Here is a 17,005-nt window from a genome sequence, read left to right as displayed (position 1 = left end):
TCCAAAGACCAGAACTCAAAAGTGCATTCCTCATATTTGTATCTATACTTCCTCCTCCTTCACATATATCATATACATATGCCCACACATAGCGTGTATATACACATGGCTTTTATCTGTCGCAGGGGATGGCAAGAGCTTTGGAAAGAAGGGGAATATTATTTATTTATTTATTTATTTATTTGAGTGAGGCCTGGCTCAGTGTCTTGACAGATGGCAGCATCTTGCAGGATGGGAAATGGAAGCATGTGAGTAACACCAGGGGTCTCATTTGCCAGGCCGGTAGACATCCATTATGTGCCTTACACATGAAACGATGAAGTTGCTCGCAACTCAAGCACCATCTGCTATATAACTTTGGCACTGACCACTTGTCCTGTCTTCCTGCCTGTGGAAGAGACCATTTATTGTCGTTTCGGAGAGAGGAATGCAAACCCTGGGCATCTCAAAATATCATGTCACTGCAGAGCATGTGAGGCTTAATACTGAGGAGTATTCAAAGTTCAGAAGGAATTCAGAGAAAACATGCACCCTCACTCACAATGGCCAAAATCCCAGTCAGTATCGCATCCCCTCCACCCAAGTTTTCCACAATCATCTTCCCGCCTCCTAATTGATATTCAGTGTGATTGTGCTACAGAACAACAGACGCCAGAGCATAAGGAAAAATTAAATGTTCAAAATGCAGCAACCAGACCCATCAGAGCCCAGTCAAACTGTTAACGTTACATTTCCAGAGAAAGATATCTGAATCTGTGGAAAGATGAGGAAAGCAAAACTAAAATTAAGTGTTTTGTACATTTCTCTCTAAAGAACTGAAGTTTCTGCACAATACACAGGCATTATCATGACAGAAAGCACTTTTTTTCATCACTTATTGGAGAAAGTTTTTCTGTGATTGTATTATGTCTCGTTATCTTGATGTCTTTAATACCCCTTAAAATGGAGAACATGTAATGTTTATATTGAGGGCAAGGTTTTAGAGAGGCTTTTGCCTGGCACATGGTTAAGTGGAGTTACAACTTGCAACTCCAGCGTTAAGTTTCCTCTGCTATAGGCAGATGACCCTGAGACTGAGGCCTGGAGGGTTAACTGACCTAGAGCTCTGTGAGGATTTAATCAGTGTGGACTCCCCTGTATCTGCACATGCACATGGAGAACGCAAGCTCACAGTGTGACAACTCGCCATTTCCATCAGAGCCAGACATACGTCCTGGCCTACCATATGTTTCTATACTGGGTCAAAAAAGGGCAGTATGGTGCGAACCTGTCACTTCTGTCTCAGTTCAAAGACCAAGGGTGCTGCGGTGGGTTTGGAGATCCACACCAATTGCTATACCTCAGGAACAGAGGGTCGACAACCCCATTTACCTGTTTTGCACCTCTGAGCATGCGGGCACTGCACACATCTGGCAAACAGCTGCTGCATTTTAGGAGATGGGAGGGGGGGAGTGGTGAAAAATGACTGCCAGCAACCACAGTGAAACAACTTCCTCCACCACCCTTCCAAATCCAGCACTGCATCCAGCCAGATCAAGCACGTAACACTCAAAAACGTGAACACGCTGATGGGCTGTTTATTGGTTTGAGCTACAAATCAGCAGCGATAAGCAGGCTGAAGCGCAAGGACTTGCATCGACTTGTGGCGTGGGTTAACACACAAAGTTGTCAACTTAGACACTACAAGTTTTAGCTGCAGATCAGTGCTAATCACCACAAACAAACACAAATACAACATAAAGGGTACATAGGATTATTCTTGAGATAAGGACCAGGGTCCTGGCTGTCCATTTCTGTGACTGCTGGACATCAGATACCACAGCACACCCCAAAGGTGACAGGCTCTTATGGACCATGATAGATGCACCCTTTGATATTAACTGCTTGATCTTATTTATTCTCCTAACCAAGGAGATGAATAATGCACTTCATGAAGTGCAGAAGAGCTCCAAAAACTTAAGAACATCAACACTGAAAGTCTCAAGTCCCCTGCAAGTTCAACAAGTGGACTGACAATAAAAAAAATGGCAGTTTATCAAGCTTACAACCTCTGTTTGTCCACAAGACACGATCCATGTAACACCGGAAGCTATTGCAGGATAAGCCAGTTCTAGTTATTAAAAATCTTCTGTTTTAAGAATATGACAATACATTAGTGCTAGCTGAGACGGGGACACACATACTTTTGGGAGGACACAGCGGAAGGGCTGCCATTACCCACATTACCCAACATACAAAACCTTGTACAGCCTTTCCATATTTCTGCCTAAGAACAGCCAGGGCAAACCCCAGGAGACCACATCAAGCGGGACACAAACACCTGTTCCTGAGGATGGCCCTGCTAGTTCAATTCTGCAGCACATGCAGACCAAGCTCATGGTCATAATCTTGCATTTTTCTGATCTGAACCGTGCAAGAATACTATTGTGCTCCAGAAGAACCGGTTTTGTTTACACCAAAACTGGCTGTTTGCCTGGGAGGACCAGGATGTTGGCACTGCCTTGGGCCGCACTGGGTCATGCCATGGCATAAATGCTGGAAATACCTCCCCTTCATCCCGCAACTGCTGCTGGGGCTGAGTGCACTGGGGTGCTGCTCGTCATCATTTGCTGCCCTGCAAGTGCTTTCCTGGCTAGGTAAAACCAGACATTAGTCCTTGTCTTAATTCTATGCTAGAGATACAATGAATTTCAAAACCTCTTCTGTATCATAAATGTTTCTCTATAAATGACTGGAGTCAGATCACATTAGAATATGATTTATCCCCACTCCTGTGGTAAAAGTTAAAACTTTCCTAGAGAAGGAAATTTTGCCTGAGGTTGAGTTTTGCTGTTCACAGGGTCGTTTTAGTTAAGCATGAAGAAAGCGCGTTGGAAATGTGGTCAAAGAACTTTTAACAACCCCCTCATCATTTCCACAGTTATTAGAGCAGGGCAGATATGATGTTTCAGGAGATGCACGACACAAAAATATGTGTAAAAGTTGTCAATGTCTGATACCATTACGTGCAGGAGGGTGCCAAATACCCAACCACTCACATGTCTGCTCAGCATTTCATGACCACAGGATTAGTTAAATCCTGGCATCAGAGAGAAGCGTGTTGGGGATGTGTTTCTCACTGACAGCAGGTGAGGACATCACTCTTCTCTGCTTGCTTCCCTCCCACTAAATGAGCAGAGGAACACACAGGTATCAGCAGCACCCCGCCAAGAGCGAGGGTTCAACTCAGCCAGCTGCGATTCTGCACCAGAGTTTTGAGCCACAAGCACTGAATTCAGCACTGCTGTGATGAACTCTTACAGCCCCTGTGACAGGCAGTCGGGCCAAGAGTATGAAAATACCCCCGAGGCCTCTCAGCCTAGATCTCCTCTTCATTTTATACAAGGAACTCACACGTAATTGCTTTTGACCCTGAGCTGGCAACACACAGTAGCAAGTCTCACATGATTTACCGCTTTTCCAACAACTTGAAACCATATTCTTACATGATAATTTGAGCACCAAATCACCCGACTGAACAGAAGGCACAGCGCTGATACCTCAGTAATTCGTCTGACATGGTATTACTGCAGAAAACCAGGATTAACATTTACCTTGTCTGGGTTTGCTGGGAGAGGACTGGGTGCATTGGCTCCTTCCCTCAAACCAACTTTAGTACCTGCAGAGCTTCCTAACACCAAACCTAGCTGCAGTATACTGAAAGATCATATGAAGGAAAGTGCATCACTCCACCAGCAGAACTGGTCAGAAGGAGACGGATTCATGGTCATTTTCAGAAGTTTTCCATCTTTTTTTTTTTTTTTTGTTAATGGTAAGTGAATTGCGTAAGACCAGGTGTCATTTTTCATGGGCTTCTTCATAAACCTGTTCTTTTACCTGCTGGGGTCGGGGAGCCCCATACTGACCTCTCTAGAGGAAGAAAGGCTCCAGGTGCTGAGTGATTTTCAGGGCTGGATCCCACCTGAGCCTGGGATGTGTCCCCAAGGTGCGGCCCCAGCAGCACCTCAGAGCCACAGCTTTCTGCCACGGCTCTGGACCAGCCCTCCACGCCTCAGCCTGAACCTGCAGCCATCACTCACTAAATTAGCCCTAACGAGATTACTCGTATAAGTAAACACTGCTCACGTGACTAGTGCAGGATCAAGCCTTAAGCTCTGTAGCTGTCCACATCCACACGTACACCCTCAGACACACTCTCACAAGCATGTATTAAAGAGTTTAATATTTAAAAAATCCACTTTTCTGCATTTCTAAGAATTTATTAGTAACCAGTAAAGACCCTGGCTGAAGAATTAAACTACCATGATATTCACAAGTATAAACTTAGAAACTTGGCATCAAGGTTATTCAGACATCTAAATAGATGAGACTATTTGCTTGGCATGACTAGCCAGCCCACCCAGTGGGTCAAGCAATAAAAGACAGAAAGATAATGTCCCTGAAACATCTAAATTTGCCTTGTATCTAAGAACAGCACCTGAAACTTGAGACCACTTGCTAAAACCTGAAGAGAAAATGCCAGTCGGACTAGAAGCAGCTTCCCAGAGGAGCAGATGTGCTGCCCAAAGTCACCGAAACAGAACCTCCCTGGTGCAGAGGGAGAAAGGGGAAAGACCAGCACACACTTCTCTTCCCTCTGCACCATCCCCTGTTGTCTCCTCATCAGCAAGAAGGGACAAGCAACAAGCTGACAGCTGCATCTGCATGCTTGAAAAATTATCTCCGCTAAAGTCAGGGTGACTTCTTGGCAGAGCCTTTCATGTTGTAACTTGTATTTTGTAGAGTGGGAATTTTTCTTCTTCCTTTTTTTTTTGGTACTAGGGAAAAGCTATTAACTGCAACAGTCAGCTAAACTGTCAACCACAGAAATAACTATGCTGACTAGTATATTAAAACACATTCATCCATTCACTGCACATATCACTGTATCACTTGAAAACTACTCCCTGGGGTCAGAATTTTTTAATTTTTTCTTTTTTTAATCTTTAAAGATTACAGCCACTGCCCTTTTCTGCAAATACCCACAAACCATTTTCTTCCCTAGGTCACAATTACAAACACTAGCTTAGAAGTAGTTTTTCCAAATTTCACCTAAAGCCAGACAGACTGTAGTACAATATATATTTGTCTTGTGAAAGCAAACTTTTAAAAATTACCTATTACTTTATAGGTCACAGTGCTCTTTAACAATCGCTATATATATCACTGTTTCTTGTTTTAGAAGAACCTTCTGTTTCAAAACTGAAAAATAACTGCATATCATTTTGATTTACTACATGCACATTTTGAATTTGTTTTTCCAGTTGAGCTGAGACAACTAAGACCTTGTAGGCTGGTGACAGACAGGCACGGGTGTCATAAGACCTGGATTCCCCACCCAGCATTGCTGCATCCAAGCAAATCACTTCAGGTTAGATCCGGTCAAGAACTTTACACCTACAGACAGGCAAGACACCATCTAAATTTCACATATGTGTCTCCTAAATTAATTGTCCAATTGGGTATCTACACTCTGCCTGCAGCAGACAGGTATATAGTGAGGCACCTGCAGGTAAAGCCAACTAATGGGGAATCTGAGGAGCCTTAACTCTCCTCCTTGACCTGTGAGTAACAACCAGCTCCAGGTCCAATGCTGCAGGCATCCCCCTCACGAGAGGCAGAATGTAACAGGTATTTCAACATCTCTTCTTCCAAGGATTATGTGTTTTTTATCCAACAGTTGCTTAAAATAAAGTACTGGAAGTTAAGGAAGTATTTTTCTTGTATATAGGAATTAACATTCTTCAAGGATGGGGTGAGCACAGGCTAAACCTCCAACTTTCTAGCAGCGTGCTCTAAACACTAAGCAAAAAAGTTCCCACCTGAAATGTTAACAGCCACGGGTAGGTTTTGTGTGGGACTGGTCACACTAGTGTGGACTGAGATGCTCTGATGACATCTCCCAAATTGGGACCTCTCCAAGGGCATGGCTACCTCTCCGCCTGCTTGCAGTGCTGTAGGAAGGTGTAGTTAAGACCACCGTAACTCTGGACTACACGGTTAACTGGGGAACTTCAGGGAGGTAACTTTTCAAGATGAAGAGCTTGTTGAGAATGATTATGCCTAGGACCATAATTAAAACAGATGCCCTAGTTCAAAGGTCTCTTTGGTTAGTAAAGCTAAATGAAACTACTGCCTTTCGCTCTGTGCCTCTTTATGAATCCCTCATTTGTAAACTGGGGATAAGAATGCACAGCTCTCTTTGTGTGGATGAAATAACCTGTATAAAAGCAGAGCTGTACAAAGCCAATCTTGTTTGCGACAAATATTTCATGCTAAATATGACTTTAAAAAAAAGCAGCTCAATTTAATTCCAACGCAGCAGCTATTTTTGTCCCTGGATCTAAATATGAGGTAGATAGCTTGCCTCTACCACTCTATATTCCTCCAAAAATTCATGCAGCTTGGATCAAATCCCATTTCCCTTAAACGTATAAATCCCCATATCATCTGCAGAACTTGACTATCACAGGGAACGCTTCTATATCAAAGCTTTAAAATATGTTGTAAAGCCACAGCAATGATGCACTTGTGTAACAACTGAACTGTAACCAATGCTGACTGCAAAGCAAGTTCATGAACTTCAGCTGTGATATATCCGCTGCGCTGTTTTGTTCAGACTCAGGTTTTAATGGGCCAAAAATTGCAACAGATGTACCACGGCAGCCCAGCTGAAAAAACTTCTGCTTAACAGCTCAATATAGATGCTTTGACTAATACCAGCCTTTGCCAATCCAGCTACCTTCCCTATTATTTCCCTCTCTTCCCCCTAAATGCAATTTTATACTGCTATTTCTAGGTCTTTATTTTTATCAATACATATAGAAAAATGTAAGATGAGACTGGAGACAGTGAACGCTGGTACCCAACACACTTCTTCCACAAACAAGTGCCATATGAAATGGCAAGTTTTTGCCCACCAGCAAAACCTAATCATTTACTGCAAGGCCTTCCTATCTGATGAGTAACAAGAAAGGTCTATCAGACTCTTAAAACACTATTATGTGTGTTTCCTCTCTTGAATAAGCAGCCAATCCCAGCCACACAGATGCTCATGGAGTTTCCCAGAAACAAAGATGTCTTGGGCTCCACAGGATGAAGGTAACCCTAAACAGAGGGTTGTCCCACTCAGTGATGGAGAAGTCTGTTGAATGGACACTTCAAAGAAATCTTACTGAAAGTGACCCAAAGTATTTCACAGAATCACAGAATGTTAGACATTGGAAGGGACCTCAAAAGATCATCCAGTTCAATCCCCATGCCGGAGCAGGAACACTTAGATGAGGTTACACAGGAATGTATCCAAGTGGCTTTTGAATGTCTCCAGAGTAGGAGACTCCACACGCCCCCTGGGCAGCCTGTTCCAGTGTTCTGTTACCCTCACTGAGAAGAAGTTTCTTCCCAAATTTAAGTGGAACCTCTTGTGTTCCAGTTTGAATCCATTACCCCTTGTTCTATCATTGGTTGTCACCGAGAAGAGCCTGGCTTCATCCTCATGACACTCACCCTTTATATATGTGTAAACATTAATAAGGTCACCCCTCAGTCTCCTCTTCTCCAAACTAAAGAGACCCAGCTCCCTCAGCCTTTCCTCATAAGGGAGGTGCTCCACTCCCTTAATCATCTTTGTTGCTCTGCGCTGGACTCTCTCCAGCAGTTCCCTGTCCTTCTTGAACTGAGGGGCCAAGAACTGGACATAATATTCCAGATGTGGTCTCACCAGGGCGGAGTAGAGGGGGAGGAGAACTTCTCTGGACCTACTAACCACCCCCCTTCTAATACACCCCAGGATGCCACTGGTCTTCCTGGCCACAAGGGCACAATGCTGGCTCATGGTCATCCTGCTGTCCACCAGGACCCCCAGGTCCCTTTCCTCTACGCTGCTCTCTAACAGGTCATTCCCCAACCTATACTTATTCTGTCAGGTCTGTTTGCTTCGAAGTATTAGCACTCTCTGTCTCCTTGGGAAGGGTGTCCTGATGTGGTAACTGGATGCCCAGCTGGACTGGGAAGCCCACCTTTCCAGGTCAGATTCTCCAAGATGCTTCAGGGCTCAGCTGTACAGATGCTTGCACAAGGATGAGGCAAGAAAAAGCAACGTTGAAGTAAAGCAAGTTTGCAGTTAGACTTATTTTTAAGGGTCCAAATCAGAGAGAAGTCTTTAAGAAGGATCCAAACTAAAAGGAACTCTGAAATGCAAAAATACCTTTAACAGGGTTAAGTCAATGCAAACACATTGATCATTCCTTTCTTTCTTTTCTTGAAGCTTTTAAAAAACATTTAATCCCACCCTTAATTCCCCAGGTAATCTGGATTATTTAGCTATACAGAAAACCTTTTTAATGGCACCAAAATGCAAGAGCCATTACAAATTATATTTGTTAACAAGCTGTCACTGGGGAGTGCTCAAAATAATTAACACTGTTTGTCTTGAATTAATTTAAATTTCTGCAAGAGTGCTATACGACTACATTTAGTGGTGACAAGATGTCTTAAATTTAACGGTTTCTTTGCTTCCTTTTGCATGTTTGATGCTGGCATCAAAAGAATTCTCCCTGCTTTTTCTCTAGTGTTTTTATGGATATTTGTTGTTTCTTAGACAACTGAACACAGCTAATATAAAAATATGAAGGGTGTACTTATTGATTTTTCTCCTAGGACACTTAATATTAAACTCAAAGCTATCTAAAATGCTGCAAACAAGCATGTATAACACCACAATTGAAGAGAGGAAGGAGGAAGAAAAGCAAAAAGGGAAACAACCAAAGGTCTGATATTCTTTGTGATGGAAATTGCTTCACCTGAAACAACTACAATGCAGACAGTAAGAGTTCAAATTTCTTCCCTCTGCTAAAGGAACAGGTCTGAAATGGGGTGAAGTTTGATAATTTTTCGGCTAAATCTTCCTGCTGATTCTGACTTGTATCATAAAACATTAAGAACACATTCATCTAGTTTAAGAAAAAAATAAGTACCATTAGTATTATTTTGAAACAAATTTTCACCTTCTTTTAACCTTTTCAGCTGGAACTGCTTTCACTTATCACCTGTATCGTGCAATCAACCTACATATAACCACCATGTATGTTTTTACACTCAGCGCTACACTGTATAACTAAACCTAAAAATAGGGAACCAAAATGCTTCTGAGCATCTCAATTTTTCAGCACAAAAGCAGCTTTCAAACACATGCAGTGTAGACTCACGGTCAAATTCTGCTTAGTTTCACTAGAATATTTGCTTTTTAAAACTCCTTATTAGAAAGGGCAGTTGGAATATGGAACTTGTCCAAAACCATCAACAGATGCACTGCGAATTAATTCAGGAAGAGTAAAATGGGCAGGATACATGGGCAGAACCTCTGGTACTAACTTGACTATTGAAACTACAATAATGAGAAATAAGTTGATGTATATTTTCTGATTTTACAGCTCCAAGGCCTTTCCGGAACATATGGTCTACTCCTAGCCTTTAATGGTCTTTTGCTTCATTAAGGTTTCCAGTTGGTAGGGAGCTCACATCTTGACATCCCTCTGAACCTGAACCAGATCTATTGTTAATATGAAGCAGTTCCCCCCTATTTTGCAGCTCTTTAATGATACATAAGATTATTTTAAGTCCATAATCTTCTCAGCAGGATTACTGACTAGTGGGGCTGACCCTAATATTGCTCATCTGAACAGTGATCTGGCAGATGCAATGAGAAAACAAAGGCTAAACACGTACCTGTCTGGAGGGTCTTGCAGCAAGACATAATAGAGGCTTTATGAGTAACTACTTAAATCCGGTTTTATTTGACAATGCTAACCAGATGTCTTCTGGAAAACAAATCAAGTGTTTCAATCACTGCTGCTTAAATACATTCCTTGAATTTGGCCAACAAAGCTAAACAGAAGCTACAGTCAGCCAAATCCAGCTCTTCTGAAGATGAGATAATAACTGAATCATCGCAGACATTGGAACAATGAGCCCCATATTATGTACATAGCTTGAATCAACACAATAACCCTGGGGGAAAAGAGACACAAAGTACAGAGAGTTGTGCGGGAAGTCTCCGCAGCCCTAGTCTGAAAAGCAGGATGAAAGTCAGTGTATGGAGTGTTCCCACTGTTAACAGGTACACCTTCCTCAGTACGTATCTGACACCTTGTTATCCACCGGGAAGGTGTCCATATTACTTTAGGTTTTCCTTTTAGGACACTGGACCAACACCTCTGAACACACTGCTAATGGTGCAAACCTGTCCAGAAGGCAGATAGGCACGCTTAAGACATGCTCCAAGCAGTTAAGCAAAGCAACACTACAACAGTGCTGTTCCTTCTGCCCATCTTCATGCTTCATGCCTTATTCCTTGTCATTTTTAGATTACAGTACAGTTAGCAAAATGAGGATTAGTCTCAATTTACTTTTCTTATCCAAATATTTACATCATTGCTACTGCTGTTGTATCAGTGCTCCTGGCTGAAGACCAGAATACTTTAGGGACTTCTTCAGACAAAAGTCCTTTAAACATGACCACGCTGCAGAAAAAGAAAACAGATCTGCCAGCGCACTGTGTCAGGGACAGGGGCTGTTTTGTGGTGCTACCCTCTGGACTCTGGTTGAACATCAAACTCAAACTCTTGACTTCATGGACTGAAAAAGCTGCAGGAAACCCTGCAGTATGTGGCACTTGCCCCTTCAGCACAGATAATAGCCTGCCTTAAAAAAAAAACAACAATGCCACTCTGAACAACATTAAACTCACAGCTCTGCTTCTGTCCAGAGCAGACTCAGGGCTGCGCCAGCCACTCAGTAGCCATTGGCAATGTGAGACTAAACAAGTCAAGCAGCCCTTCAGCCTTGGAGCAGAGCACCCACTGCAAGGGGGCAGGATTGATTTGAGGATCCTGACACCATGCAGAGCCTGCTGCCCATCCACCACCTTCTTCACCCATTTCAACAACTCCCTGGGAAGAAACAGTGATGTGGAGCACAGGGTCATGCAAGACTCCTCCAGGGTCAATATTGTTTCCACCTGATGGTCTGTGTGCTGACAAACACCTTTTTTAAGGTGACTATGAAAACACACGGATGAGGCCACTGCAGACAGACTCTTGGGAAAGACCAGTCACAGCAGCTTGGCCCTGAGAGTAAGGAAACAGGCACCTTGGATGGAACATGTTTGACATCCAATGTGTCACCCTATCTGTCACCCCAAGGTCCCGTCTGCTTCCCCAAAGAATGGGAGAGTCTGTTTTACCCAGTGCAAACAAAACATGTAAAATAATGGGATCTACCACCACAACCAAAGAACTGCAGCATTTTGTAAACATTTAAGTCATATTGCAATGGTACCCTGACTCTGAAGTGCAGCTGAATTTGCTCTTCTGCTCAAGTCACCAGATTAAGCCACTGAGAGCTCTAATTTAAACTGTAGTAATGCAGCCGGGTTAAATGTGTTCAAGCCACTGATTTAGTCAATGACAGCTTCCAATTTTAATAAAAGTGATAAAGCCACTTCAGTGATATAAAAGTGATAAAGACACTTCAGGTCTACTGTGCATAACAAACTTCTTGGGTGTTTTATTTTCTAATTCAGATTACCTGAAAATATTGCTTTTTAAAACTGCAGGTGGCACTTAAGCACCTGCATGCCTAAAGAAGGATAAATAACTTTACCTCAGTGTCCTGGTTTTGGGGTTAATTTTCTTCCTAGTAGCTGGTACAGTGCTGTGTTTTGGATTTAGTATGAGAATAATGATGACAACACGCTGATGTTTTAGTTACTGCTAAGCAGTCAAGGACTGTTCAGCTTCTCATACTGGCCTGCCAATGAGAAGGTGGGGAGTGCATGAAAGGTTGGAAGGAGACACAGTTGGGACAGCTGACCAGAGGGATATTCCACACCATATGATGTCATGCTCAGTATAAAAACTGGGGGAAGAAGACGGAAGGGGGGGACATTCAGAGTGGTGGTGTTTGTGTTCTTAGGAGACTGTTACACATGATGGAGCCCGGCTTTCCTAGAGATGCTGAACACCTGCCTGCCCATGGGAAGCAGTGAATGAATCCCTTGTTTTGCTTTCCTTCTATGTGTGCTTTTTGCTTTACCTATTAAACTGCCTTTATCTCAGCCCATGAGTTTTCTCACTTCTGCTCTTCTGACTCCCCCATCCCACGGTGGTGGGCAGGAGTAAGCGAAAAGCTGTGTGGGGCTTAGTTGCCAGCTGGGGTTAAACCACAACACTCAGTTATGAACACATTTGAATGCAAGATATCACCATTTACACTTGAAAGTAACTTTGTAAAGGAAAAGCATAGTATTTTCCCTTGATTACAAAAGGGTAAAAATCTAGTTCATAGGTACAAAAATTTAAAAATCTCCCCATGCAACATCTACTATGATGCTATATCCACTTCCACAGTGCAATAAGCAGTGGACATTTTAATATATAATGTACAAAGTAAAATAATAATTGCGTAAAACATAAAGAAGAATCTCCTCCTCCTCCAAACACAACCCTGTTTCCCGTAAAGGCCCATAGAGCATGCAGAGATGGCCAGGCAGAGTATTTGTTTTCTCTCAAGACAGGTTAGATATCATACATTTTAATATATCTACCCCTAACGTTTTACTCTTAAATAAATTTAAGAATAAGCAGCGATAACAGCTTTTCTGCTCCTGAAGTGGTGCTTAAAAAGTTTATTCCAGACAAAAGACAAGCTTCCTATCTATTTCACTAGATATTTCTAGCTAGACCCATGCTGTCAAAAATTTGCTGAGCTGTTGAAATTGTACCAGAAAAAATAGGTTTGACTTTGCATTATCTTAAAAGCTAACCAGCATTTTTTCATCTGGTTAGTATTAAACGTGTGAAAACACCTTGTCAGAAAGGAATTACTTGGAATTACTTTGAAAGATTTTATACACTCAATACAGGTGGCTTAAATGACTATTGTGCTCTACATGTGAATTACTACTTGTTACCTACGTTTTATCCTTACTTTTCCATTCACTGGTGAGGGAATTAATGCAATAACAAATTAACAGTCTGCAATCAAGTTGCTATGTATCAGCAATGCCAGACCTCATAATCTGAACAAGAACACGGCTGGAAAACTTTCAAACGTGTTTCAAGGGTCTGCACTGTAGCTACTAGTTTAGTCCTCAGGACCACATTATCAGGTTCGAGGGGACCACTAAAGGTTCTCTCTTCCTTCCCAACCTCCTCTAAAGGTAGAATTAAATATACACAAACAACTTCCAAGCAGTGGTTTCTCTCATCTATTCTTAAAAATCTCCAATGACTTCATTGCCCCAAAAATTTATTTCAGCGCTTCAGTATCTTTACTGCAAGGAAGATTACCCTATTATCAAACCTAAGTATTTCGCCACTGCCGCACATGTGCACTACTTCATCTCCGACTTAACCACAAAGTAAAAATCAGTTTTGCTTTTGTACTACTCCCTTCCAGTTTCTGCAACACTTTCTGGAGAGCAGGGGGATCCATCCCACTGTTGCTTGCACAGAGTAGGATGCGCCTCGTCATCCAACATTGTTCGCTCCCCACCACCCAGGCAGCACATCAGGTCACATACAGCTGCTCCACTGCCCAACGCTTCAGCTCCACCAATGCATTTGAAACACCAAAAAGATGCCAAGATGAAAGTTTCATCATGGCGCGAAGAAACGCAGAACTAAAGCTTCCATGATAGCCCAGTGGTGTTTCTCACGAGACTGCTTTTCCTCAAGGTCTTCTATGCTGTAATCACGTAGCACCAAATTTACTTCCTACCCATTAAGAAGCTTTGGAAAACTCTGTCTTTTCTAAAGCAGCAGGTGGAAAAGCAGTTCATCAGTTGTAACAATTACGTCACAATTTCAACAGCATTTTTACACTGAACGAAACCCAGCTCTGGCTACAGAACTTTTAACTCAACCCTCCAAATGTGATCAGAAGGATCAGCGTCTTCCTCATTTCACAGAGCTGGTTGAAGCAACAGCAAAGTAAAACCAATAAAACTTCAGTCAGTGCATCTCTTACTACTCAGAGCCCCTACAGGCAAGAATAAAATTACTGGAAACAGTGTTAAATTAATGCTTGTTCGCTACTTGGGACAGATACAAGCCACAGCAAGGAGCTGTTTTAGAACTGCTCTTAGGGAATAAACATGGCCCAGGGAAAGAGCTTGAAATAAAATAAATAGATAAATAAATGAAGGAGCTGAGTTTTGTTGACTATGTCAGCAACCTGAGGTCTGGTGGAGGCATCACAGGTTCTTCTGTCTCTCGGTTACTACCCTGAAAGCATGAAACTGAAATTAATTTCACTACCAAGGAGTCCTACATCATGCACACAAACGGCTAACTGGTAAGTTGTAATAGTACTGGATAGGTTTTGTTTTATAAAGGGCAGCAGCTCCAGATAAAAATCCCAGCAGACTGAAGTAACTTCAGATGTGTAAGCTGAGGGAAGCAGCATGTATTACTTAGTTTCACACTAATATGTTAGATATCAATGTATTGAAATAGAAGATGAACTGCAGTAGATACATTTCTGATAAAACACAAGAAAATCAGAGCAGCATTTTGACCTGTGCAATTTTATTTTATAGTAGTCTCAAACAGCAGAAAAATAGAAGAATGAGTAGTTAATGTTTACAAAAAGCTAGCCACGAGCAGTATTCTTTTTAATCTGAAGCAGGTAAATGTTTTTTTCTTTTCTAAAGAACCAGTAAGTGTGCCTGCAAGGGAACAGTAAATATTTCAAGGCTAAAGGGCTGAACAAATGCATTAATCCAATAATAAGTATAGAGGACACCCAGGCTATCTGCTGAGCCATGCGTGAGCAAGTAACAGTGGCTGTCAAGACTCCCTATTAAATGATAACAAAAGGCACGTAGTAAGAGACAGTGAAAATCAATGAACTGGAGAAATGGCAAGAGAAATAAAATACAGCAGCCAAACAGTTCTCTATTCAGAGGTACGAAATGAAGTTTTCCTGCGCGTTTAAAAAGCCGAAATGTCATGTTAAACAAAAATTACAATGTTCTTTTAAATCAGTTTAACTCTGAAAGGTATCAAGTACCTGCATTTCCTGCTGGAACAAAAAGAGACCTGGAATGACTGGCTCTTTGCAGGGTAACCCCCTTTGTTAAACAGCCAATGTAAAGAAAAATCTAGGTTAACCTTTTCCAGAACACACACATTAAACGGTAATTTCAAACTTTGCTTCTGGCCTGGGGACAGATGTTCTGCAGTCCTCCCCACTGGCTGCCTGCTGCTGTACTCACCGCTGCACTAACATGACACAACGTGTCCCATGCCAGACTGTATGGGTGCACTCACAGTGAAGGTACTAAGGGTAAAAACTGGTCCTTCAAAATGCACTGCAGCCTTCTGCGAGAAAGCACTTCCACATTTCCCTTGTCTGCCCCCAGCACCTTTTCCGACCTCTCACAAGTAGCCATGTCCCTGGAAATGACACTATACAAACAACAAATCACCAAATGAAACACCTGTGTTGTGGTTCTTACACTAAAGTATAAATGGAATAACTCAGGAATTACTGAAGTTGAAGGTACCATTTTGGAAACACTCCAAAGACTAAATGGAAATGGCCAAAAGACACCAGGCTTTCCCCTTTTCCATTCTAGAGTGCTCTATACCAAGTAACAGATTTCCTTGTCTCTTGAGAGTGAAAACATTTTTCCCCATCTCTACTTTTGAATGGGTAAACCCCACTCAATGTTCCTAATGTGCTGCAGGCAGAAAAACAAACAAGTCTCTTCTGAAGTCTGCAATTCTGTTACATTTGCAAAGATTGTGGTAAAAACTACTGTCCCTTTGGAACACATCAGTGTCTGCAGCAACATCTTACCTCTCAGTACTGACTTGAGGTTCAACTTGGCTTGTCGGTGCAGGTCCTCCACACAAGGTGGCCTTGAGGAGGGCAGGAAGACATTTTCCTGCTGGTGCCACGGAGCAGTGTAGTGCACAGTCCATCTACTCTCTTCATCTAGGTTGGAAACAGCTGCAGAGAGAGACAATAATAAGAAAATTAAATGCTATTGTAGATAGCTGTATCATGAAACCCAACAGTTTGCCACTGCAGCCCCATCAAAGCGCTCTCTAGAACCCCACTTCTATGACAACTAAAAACTCCCCCCTCATTTCTACTCTAAATTTGTTCTCCTGTTCTCCTTTCTCTCTTATCATATTTATACCTCCTGTTGTATTTACTGTAAACTTGCAACCCTCTTTTCGCCCTTCTAGCTCCCAGTCTTCACAAAGGAGATCAGTTTCCTAGTCCCCTGATCCCACCAGGCACCCTGTGGTGCCAGAGAGCCTCCTCCTGCCCAAGGGTGACCCTGGGAATATGACAGTTGCCACGAGAGATTACGACAGGTAAAATATCGGGAAATAACTTTCTCCAACCTCGCCTGCTCAAACCAGGAACAAAAATTCCAGTGGAGCCAACAGTGGAGCTACTTTCCATTGCTGTGAGTGGAAAGTGTATTTAGACAACAGCAGCTCCCTAGTTAAACACTGCTCAGAGCACAACAGAACCAAAGAGAGATTGCTCTTGGCCACCTCTTCTCAGCCAATACACACGTGAAAATAAAATACTGACATTGCTCAAGTTCAAAGTTCCCTACAGACAGTCGAGTGATGAATCAGCCAAAGCACATATTGCTAAGATTTGTTTATCATTTATGCTTCCCCAGAGACAGCCATTACCTTTTGTTTAAAGTTTGTCATCAATAAAAACTTTTACAGTTGAATGGCCTTATCCCTCCACCCTATAATAATAGGAAAAGGGCAGCTGGGGGTCATATTTTATGATCCCCTAGGCGCCCCTTGTCCTTCAGCCAGCATACCATACATCCTTGCTTTTAGCTCTCCAAAGCAGGAAAAGCCGCTCCAGCTGTGCTGCCTCCCCAGCACCTGCCCTGCCCGCTGGCCCCGCAGCCAGCCCCGCA

At 42.5% G+C, this 17,005-nt stretch overlaps 1 protein-coding gene across 3 annotated transcripts in view; it reads right to left on the bottom strand.

The window, feature by feature from the left end:
• NHSL1 (NHS like 1) overlaps positions 1-17,005 on the bottom strand; it is a 104,347-nt gene that overhangs the window by 35,762 nt on the left and 51,580 nt on the right. For all 3 annotated transcript variants that reach the window (XM_082048376.1, XM_082048377.1, XM_082048378.1), the window contains exon 2: positions 15,904-16,056. In XM_082048376.1, coding sequence (XP_081904502.1) covers positions 15,904-16,056 — 153 coding nt within the window. The remainder of the gene's footprint in view (positions 1-15,903; positions 16,057-17,005) is intronic.

Source organism: Streptopelia decaocto (genome assembly GCF_964273445.1).
Source record: "Streptopelia decaocto genome assembly, chromosome: 3".
NCBI lineage: Eukaryota > Metazoa > Chordata > Aves > Columbiformes > Columbidae > Streptopelia > Streptopelia decaocto.
The sequence above is the reverse complement of the archived record's forward strand: the minus strand, read 5'-3'. Positions and strand labels throughout refer to the sequence as shown.